The 27,164-nt window shown below is 32.3% G+C and overlaps 1 protein-coding gene across 1 annotated transcript in view; it reads right to left on the bottom strand.

Moving 5' to 3' along the window:
* The window catches only part of LOC114327797 (putative pre-mRNA-splicing factor ATP-dependent RNA helicase PRP1), a 46,012-nt gene that overhangs the window by 5,505 nt on the left and 13,343 nt on the right, over positions 1-27,164 (bottom strand). Inside the window, exons 7-11 of the mRNA XM_028276507.2 lie at positions 26,661-26,836; positions 20,556-20,830; positions 9,655-9,777; positions 5,969-6,159; positions 2,571-2,733 (exon numbers count right to left, since the gene is read on the bottom strand). Coding sequence (XP_028132308.1) covers positions 2,571-2,733; positions 5,969-6,159; positions 9,655-9,777; positions 20,556-20,830; positions 26,661-26,836 — 928 coding nt within the window. The remainder of the gene's footprint in view (positions 1-2,570; positions 2,734-5,968; positions 6,160-9,654; positions 9,778-20,555; positions 20,831-26,660; positions 26,837-27,164) is intronic.

Below are 27,164 nucleotides of genomic sequence, written 5' to 3'. Positions count from 1 at the left end.
GGTTCGTTTTGCGATTTACAAGATCGATGTCGTGAACTGGAAGAATCGGTTTACCAGAAGTTGTGTTTTTTCTGGTTTTGTATGTAAAACTATGTTATATTATGTAAATAATTTATTTTCAATTTTTTCACCCTGTATATATTAGTTTTTCAAAATGGTAACACCACTATTGAAAAGAGCGTAAGAATATGCTTTAGGAAATATTTTGAACTTTTTAGTTATGTTAATTATAATTACCATTTAATAAATGCATAACGTATCTTCACATGTACCTATGTGTGGCAGTTTCGTACAAATATTATAAGAATTATTGTACATTTAATGGTAGAGTCATATAATTTGGACCACATAATATGTAGTATATTATACTGCACATACAAAAGTTCAAATTTAGATATGAGGCCTTCTCAGATTTTGCCTTTTACAAAAATGGCGAGCATTCAAAATGGCGGCTATACATATGTGACTAATAGCACGATAACTTTTGAACGAAAATTCCGATTTCAGCCAAATTTGGTATCAAGTTTCTTTTTTTGATGAAAAAAATCGAGGTCTTGAACCGGTTTACCAGAAGTTGTGCTTTTACTGTCTTTTATGTAAAAATATGTTGTTATTTTTTTCAATTCTTTCACCCTGTATATATTAATTTTTCAAAAAGGTAATACCGCCATTGAAAATAGTGTAAAAATATTTTTTAGGAAAGATTTTGAACTTTTTAGTTATGTTAATTACCATTTAATAAATGCATAACGTATCTTTACACGTATCTATGTGCGGTAGATTCATGTTGAATGCCATTTTGTGAATTTCACTTTGGTAAAAGACGAAATCTGAGATGGCCTCATATCTAAATTTGAATCTTTGTATGTGTGGTGTATGTGGTCCAAATTATATGCTTTTACCATTAAATGTACAATAATTCTTATATTATTTGCACTAATGCGCCGCACATAGTTTCATAGGTACATGTTAAGATACGTTATGCATTTATTAATTGGTAATTAACATAACTAAAGAGTTCAAAATATTTCCTAAAAAATATTTTTACGCCGTTTTCAACGCCGGCATTAACTTTTTGAAAAATTAATATATACAGGGTGAAAAAATTGGTACAAAAACAACATGTTTTTATATAAAAATCAGGAAAAACCCAACTTCTGGTAAATCGATTCTTCCGGTTCAAGACTTACACATCGAAAAAAGAATCTATATACCAAATTTGGTTGAAATCGGACTTTTCGTTCAAAAGTTATCGTGCTATAATTAACATATGTATAGTCGCCATTTTGCATGCCCGCCATTTTTGTAAAAGGTAAAATCTGAGATGGCCTTTTACCTAAATTTGAACCTTGATGTGTGTAGTATATGTGGTCCAAATTTTATGCTTCTACCAATAAATGCACAATAATTTTTATAATGTTTGCACGAATTTGCCACACAAAGGTACATGTGAAGATACGTTATGCATTTATTAAATGGTAATTAACATAACTAAAAAGTTCAAAACATTTTCAACAAAATATATTTACGCTCTTTTCAATTGCGGTATGTATTACCCTTTTTGGAAAATTAGTACATATAGAGGGAAAAAATTAAAAAAACATATTTTTACATAAACAACCACTAAAAACAGAATTCTGGTAAACCGATTCTTCCGGTTCACCACATCCCTCTTGTAAATAAAAAAAAACCTATATACCAAATTTGGTTGAAATCGGACTTTTCGTTCAAAAGTTATGGTACTATTAAACACATAAGTATAGCCGCCATTTTGAACGCCCGCCATTTTTGTAAAAGGCAAAATCTGAGATGGCCTCATATCTAAATTTAAACCTTTATATGTGTAGTATGTGTGGTCCAAATTATATGCTTGTATCATTAAATGTGCAATTGTTTCACATATCGGCCGCACTATAGTGCTATAGAGAGTTGAAAAATAAGTTATGAAAAGGAACAAGGTTCTTTCATTTTATGGCAATATGGCAATTTATGGGGCGAAAACTCTGAAGATGATTGATTACATATAGAATGTGTTTAGTTTTTTCTAATAAACAAATTTCCAAAGCATATACAATTTTCTTACGGTATAGGAATAAAAGCAACCTATCCGCATTTATACTGAGTTCTTTGGTAACCGAAACTTGAAATTCTGGGGAAGTGGGCGACTTGGGTCTGCCAGGCCACATATTGTTACTCCAATATGAATGTATAGCAACTGCGGTATGATAGAAATGCCACGCAACAAAATACATTGGAACAGCATGCCTCATAACTGCTGTGTTGCAGAACTTAAACTATTTTTTTAGTGCGGCATACCGTGAATGCCGCGTGGTGATAACGTGTTAAAAGGCTAACTATGCGTGTACATTTTTAAATTGATTGCATCCCACTTAAAAAAACGAAAAATGACGTTGGTGGTAGTGGGAGGGGGGATTAAAATTGCGCTGAGTCTTATTTTTTAATCACAAAACGTAAAAAAAAAGAAAAAAAATGAAGATTGAAAAAAAATTAAGATTGAGATAAAAAGAAAATTGAGATAAAAATATGTAACATAAAACCAACATACTTACGTTTGATATCAGTAACAGTTCTAATATAATTTTTTGTAGTTAACACAAACTCATTGTAAATTACCCACTCAGGTTTGTGGTCTAGACAAGTGGATGGATGCAGTTGTACTATTTGGTTGTCCTTAATTGTAAGATAATGTCCAGTTCTTTCAAGATGAGCGACCTGAAAGAAATAATAAACTATTGATTTTCTTATTATTTGTCATTATTATAGATAATGAAATATTACAGAAAACTCCAGACTAGGGTTCTGCCTCGACGACGGACGAGATGCTTTGATACTTTTACTGGAACTCTCTGCGTATTATATACTGCCTACCAAACCCGTTCTTTTAGTTTTCTAAGTGAAGTTTTTCTACTTTTTAGTCATCCTTAGAATATCTTCTGTAAAATCTGCTCACTTTACTAAGTAACTAGGGAAGAAATAACATACTTTTCAACCACTTTTTGCACAATTACATTAAAATTCTCCGACTCAACGTAAAACCCATACTTCGACGTTGAAAGGTGCGGGTATGAATGTTTTTATCTGACTCTTTGCACAATCGACCTTTTTTACTACCGACACCACATAAAAATCCGGCTCGGGGGACCAATATTCCAGCAAACTAAATGAACCTTTTTCTTCCTATACCATGTCCTTTCAGAACGTTGGTTCTTAATGGGATTTTAGAATTTTATATAGAACGTTGATTACCATCATATCTATCTTAATTTTATTCACTACCACCCTACATAACATCCTTGTATCAATACCATAACAATCTCGCAAAATTTTCAACCCATGAAGTCCTTCTTCGTCATGGATTGCGTTTGCCTGCTATTTTCCCTTGCATATTTTGTAGCAACCTAGATTTGGGACCTCTCATTATATGTCCGAAATACTCCAGCTTTCTCTTCTGAATGCTTTTTATAATCTCAGTAGTCTTGCTGAGATGTTCTAGTATTATGGAGTTTCAAATCTTCTCCATCCAAGAAACTTTTAAAATTCTTCTATAGCACGACATTTCGAAAGCCTCAAGGCGATTTAGATCAATTTTATTCATAAAGTAAGACCGAGAACACGTAACAGCGAAGTAGGCGGATCCTCAATGCCAATTTTAGGTCTCTGTTAGACCTTTAGACATTTTTCTAAAAAAGCGGCTCTGACCTGCTAGATCTAATCTCACCGTGATTCTCTGAGCTACAATTTAACAGATATCCAAGGTAAACAGTTTGATCGACTTGCTCAAGTTTGATACTATTTACATATAGAGTTTTATATTCTATTTTATTATTTACTTATTATGAGTGTTTTTGTTTTCCGTATGATCAGATCCAGGCCTGCTTCCTTACAGCTCTCAACGACACTATCAAGTAATGTTTGCACATCTTTTCGAGTAGAAGCTAAAAGTACTGTGTCGTCCGCATATCGCAAATTATTGATGACTTCACGGTTCACAATTATTCCTTCTTGTTTTTCATAAAGAGCATTTTTGAAAATTGTTTCGGAGTAAAGGTTGAAAAGCAGGTGCGACAAAAGGAATCCCTGCCGTATTCCTCTTTTAATATTAAGAGCCTGTGATTCGAAACCGTCAACTCAAATTGGTGTTGTTTGATTCCAATACAAATTTGCCATTTTGCGAACGTTTCTGCCATCCAAGCCAATGTCTCTTAGAACTAGAACTAGAAACTGACCCAGTGTGCCCAAATGACAATTTTTAACTTCTTTAACCAAGTAGTAAAACAATTAGAAACGTAGAAAATGCAAGCTATATACAGTCCGTCTAATTTACTTACCGTTGCACGTCATTATTTACGTTAGAGAACTAAGTTGACATTGTTGCCCAATTACAAAAAATTCTTGAATTCATTTTAAATCAAATACATCACATAATTTTTGCGGAAGTGGATTATACAGCAAAATAAATTAATATTCAATGTAAATAAATAAAAACTTTAGAAATAGAAAACAAGAATTAAGTTATAATCTTACGTTAAAGTACATAATAAAAACAGTAAATTTAAAGAAATAAATACTTAAAAAATAAAAATTAATAGAAATCTTTAAGGCCATGGGTACATAATTCGCAAATATTTTACGGCTATCCCTACTTTTTCTGTCTTTACACGGCAAATTACGTGTAGTAAAATTCACACTGGTATGGATATGTAAACATTACTAGAATGTCATTCTACTTGAAAATGTCATCATTAACTTAAAGAGATGGCGTTTGCATATTCTTGGATAACTGTTTTTTGTATAATTGCAAATTATTAATTCAGTTAATAAATGTGATAATTGTTTCACTAACTATGTATTCAGTGATTGTAATAATTTATATGTACAACAAAAACTAATACTCAATCGAGAAAAGAGGAAAAGTGTTAAAGTAATTTTTTAATAATATATTGTTACTATGGAACGCTTACAATTTTGAACATCTTTAACAACAAAATACTTGGATCACAGAATATATTATCCTGATGTATTCTCTGCTTGGATCTTCCACAAATAATACACAATAAATAACTTTTTATTAAGTTCACGTCTTAAATCAATTAATTATTTATCAAATACACTATATATCAATATTATTTAATCAACAACTCAAAATATTCCCGATGCCATGTCAAATATTTAAAATTGTCACTGATTGTCACAGTCTGACTGACAATATGCTGACAATATTCTATTCGACTGAGTGCGTTGTAAGACAAAGATAGATTTGGAAAATATTACCACGGACATGGTGTCCATTTTTTTCGAATGCTGAAAAAACTAATAAATACTTTTAAACAATTTAAATGCAGAATGAAAGACTAAATTATTACCGAGGGCCTAAAGTCCCTTAGAATAAATAAAAAGTTTATTTTGAATGAGATATTTGAAATTAAAAATCACACTAAATTTTCCCTTAGTTTTTCACTTCTGTAACTTATTAAAATAAACATTATAGAAGTTCTCAGGGACTTTTGGCCCTCACTAATAACGTAATCTTTCATTCTGCGTTTAAATTTTTCAAAAATACTTATTAGTTTTCTCAGGATTCGAAAAAAATTAATCCCCATTTGAATAGCATTGCAGCCGAAAATACGTACCCATCCTCTTAAATATTATTTCTACGCGTACATAATAAAATATATCTAGTGGCTGTAATGCCAGTGTACTCGGCAAAATGATTCTAAAAAAGACCACACCTGCCGCCTAAATATTTCGTGTTGGTATCATGTGACGTCACGGGCTATGACGCGGATGACGTGCAACGGTAAGTAAATTAGACGGAGAATACGTAAGTTCGATTTATGTTACTTTGACTATAATTCTAATCTTCCCATTTCCTGTTTGACAGAATCGTATTATTTAACGTTAAGTTTTCTGCAAAAAAAATCGTCTTAAAACAACTTGACTAACTTACCTGCATGAAAAACCCGTTAACAAGTGCTTTCCTAATATTTATATAGTAGTCTTTACTCGTAAATTCGGTGGACGTCCTCTTTAGATTGAACCTATCCATAATCCTGGATAGCTGTTGTCGCACGTTATCGGCAGATTTGAGGGAACGGTAGTTGACGAAGTTGTCGTAACACCATTGAGGGTCATCCATACCTGTATCACACGAAAATATTTATATGGTTGAGTTAATATATTTATCTACGACTATAACTGTAAATATCAAGAATGCTGTCAGCAACTATAGTAAACCATGTGAAACACATACTATATACGTGATGTATATGTATTTTGGTATTGAGTCACCGGCGATTGGCGTCTCGTTCTAAGCAATACGCCCTCTAGTGGCTATTGCAGTAACCGAGCTAAGAGCCATTGTTTATTTTCTTTCACGTTGAAGGTATACTGTGTTTTTGTGTTTTTCCGAGTTTTTTTAGTACATACTTTATTTTAGCTTTAAAAATGAATTGCTACTGTTGTGTTCCTGTTGTAATTCTTGGGTTAAAAGAAACCCAGAATTAAGTTTTCATCTCTTCCCAAATCCAAAGAAAACGAATTAGACTGATACTAAGTTGGTTTTGACATACTTTTTTTATAATAATTACAAATGCTTAATATGATGTTCCAGTAGGTACGTCGCAATTAGTATTACAAGAGTCCAGAATGTTCAATGCTGAAGGGGCATTAACGTCTTATTGAATTTGAGTGATAGAATATATTGGATCATAGTGGTCATTGTACCGTAACTCATGTGTGACAAATGTACAGTTGTACATTTATGTTTTGTTACTAGCAGAAACTGTTTTTTGGATTTTCACTAGAGACATGAGGAGTTTTCTATTTTCTACTGTTTTATTCATATCTTAGTAAGAAATAAAATTTGTAAGTACAGTAAGTACTAACTGTGTTTCATTTCGTTTCGAAATTTGGCAATGTATATCAATACACAGGCGATTTTGTTCCATAAACTGGCAGAGAGCACTCAATACATAGTTACTCACACATGTCAATATAAAAGTTAAGTACATTTTTTCTTTTTACAAAATTCATATTTTCGAGGATTGTTGCTTACATACCAAATAAATTGCAAAATATATTTTACTCACCTAACTTGGTTTTGACAACTTTAAGGTTAAAAACGGTTAAAGTGCATTCATAACTTTACAATTATTCTTTATAAACTTTAAAAATAACATGTAAGAGAGAGAATTAGACTTTATTGGAATGTTTCCAAGGGGCTACTGTCAATATACTGTAGATTGGGTAAATAAATAAATAAAAATACTAACATGTATTTTATTCTTTATAGTCCTGTCGCCAGGGGGGTACAACGGCCTCCTTAATTCAGATGGACTTACCCAAGTTTTTTTTATATATTTTGACCCGCAGAATACGAATTTTTTGGGTAACAGTTGATCCGGATGTCGATAAGATTGTTATCGACAAAGAACTTGAGGAATTACATAACAGTGATTTCTCGCAAAACAAAACATCTTTTTGTATTTTTTGGGTCATTCTAGGCAAAAAATAATATGACAAGTTTTTTCGTAGGATGCATAGTTTTTGAGATAACCGCGGTTGAACTTTCAAAAAATCGAAAAATTGCAATTTTTGAAGCCGAATAACTTTTGATTAAAAAATAAAGTAGCAATTCTGCTTACCGCATTTGAAAGTTTAAGTCAAATTATATCGGTTTTGATTATTTGCATTGCTAAAAATTTATTATTTTATTGTTAAATAAAGCTATAAACAGCTAGTGCGTGAGTGATGTTTTCAATGATTTTTCATTTAAAATCGAACGAGTAGGTGGAGTAGCTACAAGTGCAAGCGAGGCAATTTCTACGTAGCATGCGTTAAAACGCATGTATTAGGCACGGGAAACACTATGTGTTTATAGCTTGGTTTAACAATAAAAAAATTAATTTTTAGCAATGCAAATAATCAAAACCGATATAATTTGACTAACTTTCAAATGCCGTAAGCAGAATTGCTACTTTATTTTTTAATCAAAAGTTATTCGGGTTCAAAAATTGCAGTTTTTCGATTTTTTGAAAGTTTAACCGCGGTTATCTCGAAAACTATGCATTCTACGAAAAAACTTATAGGAATATTTTTTGTTTAAAATGACCCAAAAAATACAAAAAGATGTTTTGTTTTGCGAGAAATCGCTGTTATGTAATTCCTCAAGTTCTTTGTCTATAACAATCTTATCGACATCCGGATCAACTGTTACCCAAAAAATTCGTATTCTACGGGTCAAAATATATAAAAAAAACTTGGGTAAGTCCATCTGAATTAAGGAGGCCGTTGTACCCCCCCTGGCGACAGGACTATTACAAAGGTAGTGTACGTAAAAATAATTATGTTTTATTTTTGACAACATATTGAAACAAGATTAAAAATCAATTTCAATTTATTAATATACTGTTGTCAAAAGATACAAATAAAATAAAAATTTTGCCTATATGTATTTGCCTACATTTGTGATTTGTTTTATTGTATATTTTCCATATATTTGGAGGATGTATCTTGAATTTTTTATTGCTTCCAAAATCGTAGATAAACGAACAAAACTGCTCAAAAACACATAAAACTAATGCAAAATACAATATGTAAACAATTATTATAATGGCTCTTAGCTCGGTTTAATTTGATACCGCATTGGCGCTGCAATCTTAATCCGAATCGTCAATACCATTGGAAGCTGGGAACTCGTTCAGTGGCGTATCTAATTTTTTTTTATTTAAATTAACGTGCATGTGACATCTACGGTCATTAGCATTAGTTACAGTTTACAGCTTACACGGTATGTACACAATTACAAACAATAAATTTAACGAAATTCAATACGTACATATATGTCTGATTCGAGGGGTCATATTACAGTGCCGACATTTTGGTTATGGAGATGATATATTATCATCAGATAGCCATAATTATCTTATTAATTTGTTCTGTTATCTGTATCGATATCTGTTCAGTGCAGTAGTGTATTATTTTAAGAATTCGTTAGTGTTGATTCATAGGGAAGTAGTGTCTATTTTATAATTAATTTATTATATTTTTTTGAAATAGAACTAAGTTGTTGGACCATTTGAAAAATAGAATATTGTTAATTGTGAGTTCTATTTATAGATAAGTATATTTACGCAAAATATTTCGAATTCTAATGCGATTATATAAAGTTTTAGGAGGATTTTTTATTTTAAAAATATTATCAATAGTTTTAAAAAATGGGAAAAGTTCATTTAAAGTTCTATTTAAAAAAAAGGGTTGGAACTAGTTAGAGCGCTTCTGGCGCTCTATGAACTAACTAATATAAGATGGCTCTTGTTTCGCTTCACAACGAAATGATTATTATTTTTTTTATTATTTCGTGCAAATACCTATGTTAACATAAAATTTTCACCCATTTTGGTTTATTTTTATAAATATTTATATACTAATAATAAAATTGTTTTCTATTACTTCCATTTAGCGCGCCTATGAGTTTGTCAAAATATTGATCTTAGATAATGTCAAATATTGCCACTATTGCCAAAGTTTCGCAGAACTTTTGAAAAAGGGTATGCTACTATCTCCCGAAGTTATATTGATGACGCGCTACTGTAGGCTCTTAACGTTACTACAGACTCATAAAACTGTACTTACTTTGTTTGAAAGCATGGTAGACGTTGAGCAGCGTGAGGTGGTCTCCGTCGATATGGGCGAACCTCATCTTGGCGTCGTCGGCGGCCTTTTTCGCCTCGTTGGGACGCACGAAACACTGTGGGACTAAATATTGGAGCGGGCAACCAAAAGGGCAGTGCCCGTATCCAACCGATATAGTAGATGTGCGCCACTCGGGCCCTTTCCTACAGAGCTACCCCTCAATCAGAACGTTTTGTCGTTCAAGAGCGCAACTCTGATATGAATTAGTTTCTACCAGGTCGTTACATATCAAAAACTGTCTTACGGTATGCAAGATATCCTGTATTCAATACAATTTTGGTTTTTTGAGAAATCTACTCTTACGACATTAATTAAAGGATATAAAGATGGTATAGATGACAGATGTGGTAAAGTCCTTTTCATGAGCATTTTTCAGTGCGTCACAAATGATACAAAAAAAGGTAAGTCCGTGATAATACACATTTATAACATTTATTCTAACATGACATTTTAGTTAAATCTGACAGTTGTCACATTTTATTTTCAATTTGGAATAAAAACAAATAAAATGTGTTTCTTGCATTTATAAAATGGTATTTTCTTTGATTTGTATAGTCTTATAAATTGTACAGATTATTACGAGGAAAACAACGAAAAGCCCAAGATACAAAGTTTACTACCTTTTAAACAATTAGAATAATTGAAATAAAAATATAATAAACAATATTTTAAATCTAAGACTTTTCGTTAATAAACTGCTTTCTGGCTGCATCCCGTATCTCCGGATTTTACAATATATAATCACAAGAGACGACGAAAGTAGGAGAAAGCAAATAGAGGACGCTTAGGCCACGCATTTACCTTCCCTTCGTCAAGGAAAAGGACCGAAAGACAGTTTCTAAATACTCAAACTGAGTAAAAATGAAAAAGATAAAAAATATCAAGGCAGGTTTTGTTTATATTTGATTCAGAGTTGGACCACCATCTCCATATAGCCATTTCAGCATCCTTATGCCTCATCAGTGAAGCTCAGAAGTCTCAACTCTGAAGGAAATACAAACAATTCTGCCAATTTAAGGCAAACCATCGCAATGCAATGAACCCACCTCTGAGACGCAATTTAGCGACATCTCTCGTATTACGAGGAAAACAACGAAAAGCCCAAGATACAAAGTTGACTACCTTTTAAACAATTAGAATAATTGAAATAAAAATATAATAAACAATATTTGAAATCTAAGACTTTTCGTTAATAAACTGCTTTCTGGCTGCATCCCGGAGAAATCATGATTATCAACCCAATGATTGTAAAATCCCGGATTTTACAATCCTCCGGATCATCCGGAGATACGGGATGCAGCCAGAAAGCAGTTTATTAACGAAAAGTCTTAGATTTAAAATATTGTTTATTATATTTTTATTTCAATTATTCTAATTGTTTAAAAGGTAGTAAACTTTGTATCTTGGGCTTTTCGTTGTTTTCTTCGTAATACGAGAGATGTCGCTAAATTGCGTCTCAGAGGTGGGTTCATAGCATTGCGATGGTTTGCGAATGCGAAATGCTTCAGTCAGAGATTCTGTGGACCTACCTATGATGTCTATGTCATCTGCGTATCCGACAATTTGTACTAATTTTTTAATCAGTACAAATAATCCGATCGGATTATGAATATCTTTACATTATATGTCTTCAAATATTCGTGTGTTAAGGGAAGTGGATTTCAAAGTTGAATAGTATTTGTTTTAGTTTTAATAATTAAATACTTTTCCATTTTCATTTGGTTTTACTTTTTATCATTTCTTTTTCTTCTTCTAAAACAGTAGTTAGCATTATAAACAGTACAGTAGTGCACAAAAATGGTAAGTGCATACATATAGATAATTAATTATAAATGAACCAATCAAAACACACTGTATTTGTTTTAAATTGTTAATATAATAGTAGTCAAGAAAACAGTAGATACCTTTATAGCAATATAAAAGAAATAACTATAACAGCTTACAAAAACTAGACGCCCAAACTTTAAAATTCCTGTACTGAAATTTTGTTTAACGCACATACCACATATATCTCTTTTACCATCGATATTGGCGTTTTCCAACATGGTAATTATTTGAACAATCGTCAGATAACGTTTAAGGGGTCATATACGTTTCTCGGCTTCAAAAAATCGATTTTATTTTTTTTTTGTTTATTTTAAAAGGTACATCTCTTAGAAACATTTTAAGACCAGAACGAGTTCAATATTCGAATTATTGACGAAGTTACAGCTGCTTTAAACGGAACTAGTCGGGTCGCTCCGCGGGTCTTGCAAAACTTTAAACACGTTTTTCTCGAAATGGCATTTTTCATAACGGTGGGCATGATAAATGCTTAACCGTTCGTCCGATTAACTTCATTTTTGGCACACATATTCTAAATTAGATTCAATATCGTGCGACGAGAGATTTTTTGATTAAATTTAACCATTTTCGAATAGCAATAAAAAAACCGACAATTTTTTTGGTGAAAATTACGACTTTTTTTTTAATTTCGACCATTTCCGTAATTAATTTTTTTTTCATAAATTCCTCTCGTCACACGAGAACTATGACTCTAAAATATGATAACAAATAAACAATTTTTGTTTCAAATAAATATTACGAGCTGAATCATGCCCACCATTTGACCTGAAAAAAAAAACACGTTCTAAGCCACTGGACGCGGCCGCCATGTTTTTAATTATTTTTTTAACTTTTAACATATGTTTTATGCCCCTTAAGAGTCCACCTTTAAAATAAAAAAAAAATGAAATCAATTAGCCCAATAGTTTTCGTACAATTTATCATTACATTTAGACTACTTTTTAAGCTCGAGAAACGTATATGCCCCTTATGAAGCCCAGCGACGGAAATTTTAATGATTCATGACAGTTGTTAATATGAAACTTTTTATTAAAAAACAAAAAACAAAACCGAATTGCACTCTTGTTCTGCCAAACGTTCTAAAAGTTCTTTCATTCTGTAATGGATACGAGCAAAAAGCTTCTTAAGTACTATTTGTAGTACATCCATGTACTTTTGAAAATGTAGGTACCAAATTTTAATAATCTGACAGATTAAACAAAAGTTTCTAAGCTTCTAAGGGCCAATTTCTCATATCGAGTTCAACTCCAGTTTAACCTGAACTTCTAGTAAACGTCAGTTTAAAGTCAAAATCGTCTTTCTCAATTCGCACGTTCAACCGATGGCAGTTTAAACTTGCACGGTGGAATTCGGCCGTTCAAAGATTTCAGAACTCAGTTCAGATGATTTCATGGACTACGCATGCGTTGTATTAACACGAAACGCTGTCATTATATAAACATATCCTATTTTATTATATTAAGCCTAACGATAAACGATAACATTATTTTTGTTTTTATAATATTTATTTATGATTATTAAAATGACTATTTGACTATAAATACTTAAATTTAACTTTATTCAAGAACAGCATAAAAAAGGTAGTTCAAAATGGCGACAGTTTTTTACCTTTTGCCATCTATTGGCATTTCTCGAAAGCTGTAGAACGAGCGCTGACATGAACGTGCAATGAGAAATGCATTCCAAACAAAACCGAAGATCACCGGTAAACCTGGTTCAACTGAACCGTAGATTAACGCAGGTATGAGAAATCGACCCTAAGACGCTGACACACTGACAGACAGACAATCTGAGAGCATCTACAATCATCATGAAAAAGCTGTACGAAATTTTCCAATACACAAACGATATAAAAAACAAACTAGCCTTGAAAATATGATTAATATATATGCAAATCTAAAAATCTGTACCTTTAGTAAAATGAAAAGTCTCCATTCAGACAAAAAACGGTTCACATAATCCTTTAAAAGCTAGTTCCTCCATACAATAATGTAATGTAGTGCACCAACTACAGATATTTCAAATGTGTGTATTGCCTTGATGTGTGTTAATTAGTTTCTGTTTCGTTCCTTATATTTTTATCATCTGACCTCACAATTTCAATCTCTTTCTTATGCATACATATTTATAAATATATATCTTCAATAAATAAAAATAACTTTGAACAATATGACATCACAAAAATTACTACAATAGTATTTTATGTCTTTTGAGTGTAACCCTAAGGCAGTAACCAGCACATGGGGCGACGCTCGAAGTAATCGACTCCATTCCAGTCGCGTATATCTTTCCCCGCCACTCAAGATCCTTCGTTGTGGCATTGAGCTCCGTAGACGGAGCGTTTAGGATTGCAAATCTCGTCGTCTTGTGCGACTCTCGTCCCTTGCGATCGGTAGCGCACGAGAAAGTTCGAGTGAGACGCATGTTTCCAGTCATGGATTGTTCCCTTCGTTTTTTGTTGATTTTTGCGCTAAATTAAATTATATTTTTTTTAAGATCGGTGAATGTTATGTTCGTTGAATGTAGTGCTAGTAGCTTTGTGGAAATATATTGTTTGTAATATTAAATTCTGAAATCATTGAACTTGTGTTTCTAGGTGTTTATTATAAAATTCGTTGGGGAAGTAGAAAAATACCCTCAATTGTATAATGCTCATTGTATACAAATTATACTCAAAATATAACAATAGCGTACTTTTTACAGATCGAAATAGTCGTTTTGGTTGATATATAAAACCTGGTTGGAAGATGTGAGCAAACTGAATCGACAAGTGTGCGGAGAGCGGGAGAGCAATCGCTTGTGCCGCAGGGTTCGTACAAGACGAGCAAGACTCGCGAACTTCGAGACGTGTCTTCGATCGACCCATGTGCCTTACGTTTCTTCTCGAGAACATTCTTATATTTGTCTCAAAATGCAGTAAAGGCGATGACCATCAAACACCAGCCAGCCATAACGAAGCTTTGAGTATGTTTTCACGTAAATTAACAATATTCCTTGTATCGGCGTCATTTAGTTACCTTTCCGGAGACATGACGATGCATAGCAAATTGTAGTAGTCGAAACCGGTCGTCCTAGGTAATATTAAATTGATTGTGAGTAAATATTTTATTTATTTCTGTTGCCTATATTGTAAGTAAGTTGGTGTTTGAATAAATCGAGTTTAAAGAAATGCAACAATACGATAAACAGATGAAAAGTGGGATGATTCATCTTTTTAATTGTATTCTTTGAGGTACCTTTTCATTTTCAAAAAATAAGATTTGAGATAAACATGGTAGACATTATTTGAAGCAATTTACTCATCCATTAGTTACTTAAAGGTAGCAGTGCTTAACATAAATTACTTCTAACAGAGACTTGCACCTTATACTTTCAGATCATGTTAAAATGTTTATCATAACATTACCTCATCCTTACGAAGGATAAAGGAGGAGAAGGAGAAATAAAAGCATTGCTAGATAATTAACATGACAAAAAAATGATAAAATAACGAAAAAGTTGCATTCAAAGATATAAAAATTAAAGGGAATAGGAAAAAATATAGAAAAAGAGACATTGGAAAAAGTATGAATAGTGTACATAAAAATAATGGGGAAAAGCCTTAAAACTCTTCAACTTAAAAGGTAGCTCGACTGATAATGTTCATATTTGAATAAAATGATGACGCCATTTTTTTAATAACACGATGGATGTCAGCCCCATTTTTAAATGATCAATAAGTATTAAACATTTTATAACCATTAATTATTAAATATTGTGTAACACATTAATTAGGTACAAGCCTCACATATTACTTAGAAAAGTTTTCATAAATCAACATACAAGCGTACAAAGTCAGATTGGCAATCTTTTATTATGGCTAATATTCATAATACTAGAACTGCTCTTTGTATTGAGTTATACAAAGGTAATGTTTCTACTTGGCTTTGAGAGATTCATTAATTTGAATTTCTTGGCTTTCCAACCGGTCTCTTTCCCTGCATTCTAGCATTCAGTGCTCTTGTTGGTAGCCTATCCTCTCCCATTCTTATCACATGTCCGGCCCATTGCAATCTTTGTATTCTAATGAAGTCTGACAGGGGTACTTCCTTATAAAGTTGATAAAGTTCGTTGTTGTATAGACTTCTGAAGATTCCGTTTTCCCTCACAGGTCCTAGTATTCTCCTCAGTACTTTCCTTTCGAATGTGTCGAGTTTGTTTTTGGATGTTTCTTTCAGGATACAGGCTTCACTGCCATAGCATGTTATTGGTCGAATTAAAGTTTTATAGATTCTCATCTTTGTATTTCGGTGGACACTTTTAGACCGAAATATATGGGAGAGGGCAAAATAAGCTCTGTTTGCCTGCGTTATTCTCTTTCGTATTTCTCCATCTTCTGATTAGTCGGCATATAGTTCTACACCCAGGTATGTAAACTTTCCAACCGTTTCAATGTCATCTTCATGTACAATATTTTGTGGGACTATATTTCTTCTCGTCTGTATCATTATTTTTGTTTTTTCTGTGTTAATTTCCAGACCTAGGCTTTTTGTTTGCGTTTTTGACTCTGCTAATATTAATATTATCGGCATAAGCGGCCAGTTGAACCGTTCGGTTGGTCGGTAGGTTTCCCTTTGCCTAACCGCATACTCCAGCGCCAGGTTAAACAATTTTGGGGTCAGCCCATCTCCCTGCTTTAGTCCCTGCGAAATTTTGAAAAAGTCTGTCCGGTGGTTTTGTATTCGTACACATATAGTATTTTTACTACAAAAGCGATATTACGTAGGTCAAAATTTTTGACGTAAAAGAACTGTCAAAACATTAGAATGTGGCTTTTCATTATTGCCATGTTTATTACCTGAGTTTCATCCATTGTGGCTTTAATGAGTCTTATTAGCTTGTGTGGTATTGCAAATTCAGCCAATATATAGTAGTTTGTTCCTTTTGACTGAGTCGTATGCCTGTTTGAAGTCTACAAACACGTTGTGAACATCAATATCGTGTTCCCATGATTTGCTCAAGATCTGTTTGACTGTAAATATTTGATCCAGTGTCGATCTTCCCCGTCGGAAGCCCGTCTGATACTCTCCAATAATAGTTTCTGCTAGTGGTTGGAGCCGCTGCGGTTTATAATATATGTGAGGACTTTATATGCTGTATATAGTAGAGAAATTCCACGGTAGTTTTTGCACTGGAGTTTGTCTCCTTTTTTATAGATCGGACATACTATACTTTTCTTCCAGTCGTCGGATATTTTCTCTTCTTGAACTATGTCTTTGATGAGCACGTGGATGTCACTTGCAAGGTGGTCGCCACCTACCTTTTACAGTTCTGCTGGTAATTCGTCAACTCCCGGAGCTTTATTGTTTTTCTGGGCCTTAATAGCTTCGAGAATTTCCTCTATAGTTGGAGCTTCTACTCCATTATCTACTTCATTCTCTTCTACGTAGTTGAATCGTCGTCATCAAATTTAATAATTTAAATTATCGAAGCAGCTTATTAAAAATTAAGTCTGGCTTTGATCATCCACTCTAGGATGATATTGTTCAATTTCGATTCTTCTGGGGACATATAGATTTTAATCTTTTGAGATAATTCTGAAGCCAGGTTCTACAAATCTATTCTTCTTGATCTTTCCTGATGTCTACTTGTGCAATTTTTAAGATGGATCAGTTGCTCATCAATAGAGATTAGCTGTTTTGCTTCTGTCTTGACTTCTTCTGTGTTGAGGATATCTTTTTGAGCACCTTGGACAGTTCTATGACCTAGTATGTATCAACATAGTTCATGAATTTCATGTCACCGAAGGTTTTCACATCCGATTTCGTTCAACCTCCATCGATTTTCATGAAAATTGGTGAGTACTTAGAGGATACTTCAAGGAACAAAGGTGACATGATGCCAACTTGCGCTTTTACCCTGGGGATGGATGCCACCCCTTCTCGGGGTGAAAATTATTTTATTAAAAATAATACCATAAATCCATAGAGGGACAAATTCTAAGCAAAATTTGTTATATAAAGTTATTAATTTAAATCAATACTTTTTGAGTTATTAAAGATCTTATTTCTTCGTAAAAAATGCATGTTTTAAAGCTGTTTTTCACGTATAACTCAAAAACTGTAAGCTTTTACAAAAAAGTTATTATTATCAAAATTGAAGACAATAAAAAACTAAATACACTCCTCACTAAAAGAACTAAACGAATGTTAATTAAAAGTGAGTTATGAATAATTGAATGTATATTTTTTTCAACGAGTACTCAAATCTAAGTATTTAAGCATAGATAACGGGAAAACGATGCATTTTATAAAAAATATCTTCTAAACACGTGGCCAAGTACTTCGGATTACCTATCAAATGAGCTCCAGAAGAAGTTATTATGAAAATAAGAGAACCCTTTCAAATTCTTTAGGAAAAAGTGAAAAATAAAATATACGATATTTCCATAAAAATTAAAATTTATAGTAATCCTTACAAGAATTTCTTTATATTAGCATAAGTAATAATTTCAACAATTTTGACCGGTTTAGAAGGCATATTTTTGACAAAAAGATATAATTTAAAAAAATCAGAATTTTTAAAATTATCGTAATTTTCATTTTCTTTTGATAATAATATATAATAAAAAATAATATGTAAAAAATAATATACAGCGTGTCTACTTAAGTTGGAAACATATGGGAAACTTTTTTATTATTAATTTTACGAAAAAAAGTTACTCTTTATAAAAAGTTCTGCATGCCCCAAAACCTTATATTCAATCATCAGGTATCAAATTTTGTCAGTATTATACGAGGTATGTCAAAAAATATGAATTTCGGTCAAGAGTAAAGTACCTTTATTTCTCTCAATATCGAAAATTCTTATTATGAAAAGTTGTTTGGAAATAAAAACTAAGATCAAATATGCAATTACATGCTTTTAATTGGAAAAAAAATATTTTCCAAATTTTTCTCAAATTTATTGATACTAACATCGTTTTTATTTATTACACATACGATAACTCTTTTATTATTACTTTTACGAAAAAAATGTATTCTTTATAAAAAGCTCTGTATGTCATAAGACCGAAGATGCAACCATCAGATATCACATTTTATTAATTTTATACGAGGTATGTCAAAAAATATGAATTTCACTCAAGAGTAAAGTACCTTTATTTTTCACAATATTGAAAACGGCTATTAAAAAAGTTGTTTAGAATTAAAAACTATGTTTCAATATGCAATTACATCCTTCTAATTGAAATATTGTGAAACATAAAGGTACTATAATCTTGAATGAATTTCATATTTTTTGACACACCTCGTATAAAATTAATAAAAGTTGATATATCATGGTTGTGCCTTAGATTTTAGACCATACAAAGCTTTTTATGAAGAATAACTTTTTTTCGTAAAATGAATAATAAACGAGTTATCATATTTGCAATAATTAAAAACGATGTTGGGTATCCATAAATTTGAGAAATTTTTTTTTTAATTAGAAGTATGTAATTGCATATTTGATCTTAGTTTTTAATTCCAAACAACTTTTTATCATAAAAATTTTCGATATTGAGAGAAATAAAGGTAATTTACCCTTAACCGAAATTCATATTTTTTGACATACCTCGTATAATATTGAGAAAATTTGATATCTGATGAATGAATCTTAGGTTTTGGGGCATGCAGAACTTTTTATTAAGAATAACTTTTTTTCGTAAAATTAATAATAAAAAAGTTTCCCATATGTTTCTAACTTAAGTAGACACGCTGTATAATAAAATTTTAGTTTTTTCTGTATCAAATATTATACCTGTTTTATTATTTTAGTAGGGTGAAAAATAACCGAGATAGAAACGTTTAAAGCTTAAATTTTGCTGCGAGAACCATGTAACCGGGGCCATTTAATCTTTGATTTTTAAAAAAGTAAGGGGTTTAAAAGATTAAATTCAACGTGGTTTAATAGCCCTTAGAATTAGCTTTCAAATAGTTTCAAATAGGTGAGTCTGATATCGTAAAAATTAACGGAGGTATTAAATAAAACAATAGCATTTCTTGGAAAAACTTTTAAAAGATAAATTTTGAAAAAAAAATTGTAGCATAAATTTTAATGCTATCAACTTGTTCCGGAGCTCATTTGATAGATATTTCTAAGTACTTTGACAAATGTTTAATAAGTTTATATTATAAAATTCATCATTTTTCCGTTATTTAGGCTTGAATACTTGGTTGGGTACACGCTGAACAAAATATACATTCAATTACCTATTAGCTCACTTTTATTTCATATTAAAAGGTTTTTCCAGTAAGTAGTTTATTTAGCTTTTTATTAGCTTCAATTTTGGTAACAACTTTTTTGCAAAAATTTATAGTTTTTGAGTTAATTATAAAAAATCGGCTAAAAACATGGATTTTTCTCACGAAAATTAAAATCTTTGATCTTTAATAACTCAAAAAGTTTTGATTTATTTTAATAACTTTATATAACAACTTTGATTAGAATTTGTCCCCCTATCTAATTATGGGGTTATTTTTAATAAAATAATTTTCACCCCGAGAAGTGATGGCATCCACCCCCAGGGTAAAAGCGCAAGTGGGCACCATGTCACCTTTTTTCCTTAAGATATCCTTTAACCACACCAATTTTCATGCAAATTGATCGAGGTTCAACGAAATCTGATTTAATAGCTCATATACACCTTTAGTGACTGCACCATCAATGGAACTAAACCTTTCTATACAAAAATGAATGCCTCAGCTGTTTCATGCGTCGACTAGTTGCACAATCCAGAAGCTGAAGGTATAGAAATATCCCCTAATGATTTTTAGATCCTTCAGTTAATTTTTGCAATGTGCATTTAATATTCAAGCTCGGATTCTCTTTATATCTACTCTTACTTCATCATATAAGTAAACTTCCTCCATGTCCCATCTTTTCCAAAAGAGAGAGCAGTTCTAGCATCAAAAGAATATCATTATGTCACAAACACTCCTTCACACACATTCCATAATCTCCCGAAAAATAAATACCTGACAACATCGCGGTTATGGACAACAGCTCATTTGAACAGTTGTGATTGCAACTAGCTATCAACATTTTGGCCAATTGGGGATCCAGCGGGAATTCTGCCATGACAGCACCGAGATCCGTAAGGTTTCCGTCGTCGTCCAAGGCTGCCAAATAGTTAAGCAGCTCCAAGGCACGCATCAGTGTTTCGGGAGCTGGTGGATCCATGAAATCGAAGTGAACTAAATCGTCGATGCCGAGCTTCTTTAATTGGAGCACCACGGAGCCCAGGTTCGACCTGTAAATTAATGAATGGGGCAAAAGGTTTAAGATGATGCAAGGTTGCCATATTTATTAAATTTCCTATTAGGAAGATCTATTAAATATGACAGTGGCGGCCGGTCAGGGATGGCAGGGTCGGCAGTGCTGACCCGCACATTTATGGAGACATTATAGATTTTTTTAAATATTTAATTTAAACAGAGTTGATGATATTTGTTTCTGTGAAATAAAAAAAATATCTGAGATAATACAGACTAAATTTTATTCATTGTTTTTAAAAGAATTCCATCAGTCCGATATGCTAAGTGATCCCTGCGCGCAAGAGAATTTTCAAATTAATAATGCCAGCTTGCGATTATGTGAATTCTTGTAGTGTTTCCGGTGGTGTTTCGACCCGCTTCGGCAAGGACGGCAAGCCGTCCCTAGATTGACGATTTACTTGTAATGGCTTGTAAGAAGCTATGGAATATTAGCCGATAGGCAACCAATTATACATTTCACCCGTATTCATTTGAATGGCAAGTCCGGCAGATACCAATCTGCCGGGGATCGGCATACGACAGCAAGGCACGTAATACCTAGCCACGTACGTTGCTATAGTGAGCCCGGGATGAAATTATGAAATAAGTAGTTTTACGTCGTTTAATTGATATTGTAATTTTTTTAAGTTGTCAGGAATTATCATTTAGAAGACGCGATGAATCGGAGTATTCGTTAAATCAAGTTAATTATAGATAACTAATAAAATTGTTTAAGAAATACCATTTGGAATATTTCTCTTGTCTCAAAAGAGTCAAAACGTATTGTCGAAACACCATAAAACAAAAGAGAATATCCAGATTGTCTCAAATGTCGATTGAAAAAAAAACTTTTAAAAACTCTCCAAATTTTACGATGACGTTATAACCCATTTTGCTACTTTCAAACAACTTAGACTAGAGTTAATTTATAAACATGTTTAGGTTCTAAATTTATAGGAAAAAAAACCCAAAAATCTTCTGTGATGATTGAAGCCTTTTAACCCTTATCCGGGCAAGGTGGGTCCATCACAAACTGATAAAAAAAAATTTATTGAGTTTTATGCATCACTGAATTTGTTTAGAAGTATGTTTCCTTCAACATAGTCATGAGCTACTCAAAATATTCATTATCATTTTTGAAATTATTGCGTCCAAAGAATTTTGTCACGTAAAGGGGCAACACGGGCCCGTCGGACCCTATTTGTATTTATACCTAAAGTCTAAATCTTTGTTACAGAAGTTATTCTGGCAGTCAGGTAATGTTTTCGGGGATTATCTTAATGACTTTTATGATTCCGGAAATCCAATAATAAAGTCTAAACCTGTACAAACAATGTAAACATCTCTTTGATGTGAACATCAAAGAGATGCTTACAATAGGTGTTATATCTATTCTAAATGAATTTTAAAAACTGATAATAATCATTGTTGCAATGCAATAATATTGTTAGGTAGGTACCTATACATATTTTGAAATAAATAATGCATCTGCTATCAATCGTTTGATATCGATGTTAGTGTCGACAACTAAGCTCCTAAAATTAGATTGAATTACAGTGAAAGTAGATAGTGCGAATAAAATGTACCGAAAAGCATTATCAGCTGCAGAACTGCAAGATATTGCTAATAATTTATGGGATTTCAATGATGAAGAATCTCCTGAAATAGGTGGCATTGAAAGTGATTGAAATTCAAGATAATTTTTCGGAAGCAAGTGAAGAGGATGATCAGCAAGTATAATTGAGTGATAATGAAGAAGAATGTGTAGCTACAAGTTCCCAGATTTCAGAGTGTGTAATTTTTGAAACTAAGGATGGAATTAACTGCAAGAGTCAATCACAACCGACAGGACGTATGCGATCTTGCGACATAATAAAAAGCAAAACGCACTAAGTAATGTTAGCCCCTGGTCAAAGTGTAGTTGATTCCTTTTGTTTGTTTGTGAACGAAATTGTGAACGAAATTTGTGTGAAGTGTACAAATGAAGAAGCCGAAAAAGTCCTGGGGATAGAGAACTGGAAGTATTGCGACTCTGCAGAGCTATATGCCTTTATTGGACTACAAAGTCAAAGTCAAAGTCAAAATTTTATTTACGCATATAGCATTTACAGAGTAAGTAGGTATAAAACAACAATAATTATAAAAGTACAAAGGATAGTTATAAGTATAACCTATATAGTCTTACAAAGTTAAATCATTAGAATATACATACAAGTCAAAATATATTAAAAGATTACTATAACAATAACAAGATGTCGTTGTGACTAGATTTTTTTTTTCAATAATTATAAAAACACTGAAACATATATATAACAAAAAGTTTGGAGGTAACAAATTTGAAATCAGATTACATATTTAATAAATAAGACACATTTTACCATAATAATTTTAACATTAATTTGATAGAAACTTTTTTATTTTACCACTAAATTTATTAAAACCATCATTAAATAAATCCAAATCACACTTTTGTAACATTTCATTTGTTAATTTGCTCATTCGACAAATAGGCGAGTTAATGCCATAATTGGTTCTATGAAACTCAATGTTAAGTAGTTGGTTATTTCTGGAATTAATAGATGGAACACGCAGGCCAACAGCTGCCAGGAGATCTGGGTGATCAATAATATTATTTATGATTTTATATATTGTACAAATATCTAAATAGTTCCTTCTGGTCTCCAAAGGGGTTAAATTCAAAAGCCTCATGATGTCATTAACATTTATCTCTTCATAATATCAATATATCATAATATCATATCTTCATAATAAGATCAATATGGTTTGAGAAATTTAATTCACTATCAAACCATACACCAAGATCTTTTATTAGGTAACATCTTTCAAGGCCTACCGAATTCAGAGTGTAATTGAAAAGAATAGGTTTTTTTATTCTGCTAAATGTAATGATTTTACATTTATTTATATTTAATGTTAGATTATTAGTATTACACCAGTTTGAGAAGATATTGAGTTCTCTTTGTAAGTCTAGACAATCATTTGGAGACTTGATGATGTTCAGTATTTTGACATCATCTGCGAAGGCCTTGAATAAACAGTTATTAAAAACATTCTTGATATCAATAATAAATACATTGAATAATTAACTTGATAAGTGACCACCCTGTGGAATTCCAGAAGTAACAATGATTTCAGATGAGATAAAGTTCTTCATTTTCACAACTTGTTTTCTTTCTTTAAGGTTACTTTGAAACCAATCAAACATTGATCCATGAATGACCAAGGCAGACATTTTTCCAAGTAAGATATTCTGATCAATTTTGTCGAATGCCTTAGAGAAATCGGTATAAGTTACATCAACCTGGTACCCATTCTCCAAGGCACCTAACAAGATATGCTCATAACTTAAAAGATTAGAAACTGTTGACCTACCTTTGGTGAAACCGTGCTGTTCAACAATAATAATATCTCTAAAAAGTAGATTTAATTTATCTGCCACCATTGCTTCGAAAACCTTTGGAATAAGTGAGGTCTTAGATATAGCTCTATAATTTTTAATATTTGACTTATCTCCATCCTTATAAACGGGTGTAACAAAAGATTGTTTCCAAACAGCTGGAAATTTTCCAGTTTTCAAGGATAGGTTAAAGATTTTACACAAAACTTCTGAAAGGACATATTTACAGTTCTCTAAAAACAATACTGGCAGATCATCCGGACCCTTACTTAGTGATGGTTTCAATTTGCTTATTCTATCAAAAACATCCAACACAGAAAGTTCCATACCACCAACATCTAAAAAATTTTCATATCTAAAAGACATGTGTGTATCTTCATATTCCGAGAAAACAGATGCAAAATGTTCAGAAAACAACTCAGTTATTTCTTGGGGATCAGTTGTGTCTCTTTCAGAAAAGAACATACACTGTGGATACTCCAGAGAACCCTTTTTTGAATCTACAAACCGCCAAAATTCTTTTTTGTTAGATAGTTGGGACTCTAAATTTTTTAGATAGTTCTAATATGATGTTTTTGATAATTCTCTACATTGAGATCTTATGTAAGAGAATTTTAAGTAATCTTCATAGGAACTTGTGCTTTTGTATGTTATATGAGCTTTTTTCTTTTCAATAATAAGATGTTTTAATTCGTTATTCATCCATCTTGAAAATATTGGGGATTTGTATCTAGATCTAGGTGTAAAGGTATCAATAATATAGAATACTATGTCATAAAATTGAGATACAACAATATCGACATCTGCTTCCTCAGAAATGAAACTCCAATCCACACAAGACAGATGATAATTTATTTGTCTAAAATCAGCACATTTGAAGTTATAATAATAATCACTAAGCAATGGTATTGAAGCATCAGATAGAACAAAATCTAACTCAAAAGCTGGGTGAGGGTCATCCAATTTTAAAACAGGTTTATCACTTATGACAACATGTACATCCTTATGGTTGGAGAAAAGTAGATCCAAATAGTTGTTATACCTGTTTGGAATGTCTATATTTTGATATAATCCAAGGTAAGCAGCACAATCAGATATAAAATTAGCTTGTTTAGTTATTATTCCACAAGGGATCGAACTATTTTCGCAACTTATCCACTTTATCTTAGGTAAATTAAAATCACCCCATAATAGAATGTCAGTAATTTCCATTTGCTCAACAACATTCATGACAGATAAACAATATGTCTCATAAGTTTCTACATTTGAATCACCAGGTATGTAGGCATTTCCGATAAGTATTTTATGACAACCAATACTTATCAACACAAACAAATGTTCAATAGTGTCAACTGTAGTATTAAGTATATGACAAGACAATGTGTTTTTAACTGCAATAAGCACCCAACCTTGTGTTACACATCTACTGGTTTTCTCAGATCTATCACATCTAAAAATTTGATACCCATCAAGACCCAACTCGCTAGTCAATATACTTTTGTCTAAAAATGTTTCTGTCAGCAAGACAATATCAAAGTTTTCAACAAGTACATTGCACATAAGGGTATGTAGTTTTGTTTTAATACCCCTTACATTTTGGTAATAAAATTTTAAATATTTATTGCATTTCTTGGTGTATTCTGAAAATTTGCAGGTTTCGTTTGTGTTCTATGATGTTCTCGATGTTCTATGATGTACTATGATGTCTATGTTCTATGACGTCCTATGATGTCTCGATGTTCTATGATGTACTTACTACTACTAACTGCAGGGCACCCGAGTGCCAACATCCATAATGTAGATATACTTTGGAGTAAGTCTCATGGACCTACTATATTTACAGCTACCATAAGGTCAAACCGATTCAAAAATTTGCTAAGATTTGTTCGATTTGACGATAAGGACACGAGGTCTGAACAAAGAAGGAACGACAAATTAGCAGCAATATGCGATGCGTGGAATCAAGTCAAACAAATCTTTCAGAAATACTATTTACCAGGAAAAAACATAACGGTAGATGAGCAACTTGTTACGTATCGAGGTAGGTGTCGCTTCAAGCAGTATATGCCTTCAAAGCCAGATAAGTATGGCAAATCCTTCAGGTAGATCGCACCCTCAAGGTAGACCGCATACTATAGTAGCACCTTTTACCAATCTAGACAATTTAAATTTAACTTTAGTAAAAAATGAAAAAATAATATTAGAAATATAGGGATAAATATGAATAGTACATTCACCGAACAGTGGTGGGCCCAACGGACCCCGAGTTGCTCGGATAAGGGTTAATTAGATGGTATACCTATCTGAAGAGACAAGACAAAAACCTTGCCGACCCTGTCCCTAAAGCCACGAGCCGCCACTGAAATATGGCAAGTGTTTTAATATATTTGTCATATAATTTCACTTACCTCAATATTTCTGGATATGTATTATCTTGCATTTCATTCTTAAAAGCCTTTTCTGTGTACAACCTGAAGCACTTTCCAGGTTTTGTCCTACCAGCACGACCTGCTCTTTGTTGTGCTGAAGCCTTACTAATGGGTGAAACCAGTAGAGATTCGACTCTTATCCTAGGATTATACACCTAAATTTGAAACAAAAGTTAATCAACCAAGCGAAACTGATGTGCATCAGTAACAGATGTACATAAGAAAACTAAACGTTGGTTCAGAAATTAAGGGGATGGGTACGTAGTTTCGGCTCTGATGCTATTTAAATGGGATTCATTTTTTTTTTCAAATCCTGAGAAAACTAATAAATATTTTTGAAAAATTTAAACGCAGAATGAAAGATTACGTTATTAGCGAGGGCCGAAAGTCCCTGAGAACTTCTATAATGTTTATTTTAATAAGTTACAGGGGTGAAAAACTAAGAGAAAATGTAGAGTGATTTTTAATTTCAAATATCTCGTT

The sequence above is a fragment of the Diabrotica virgifera genome, chromosome 8, assembly GCF_917563875.1.
Source record: "Diabrotica virgifera virgifera chromosome 8, PGI_DIABVI_V3a".
In the NCBI taxonomy this organism is placed as follows: domain Eukaryota; kingdom Metazoa; phylum Arthropoda; class Insecta; order Coleoptera; family Chrysomelidae; genus Diabrotica; species Diabrotica virgifera.
This window is presented reverse-complemented; position numbering and strand designations above follow the sequence as displayed.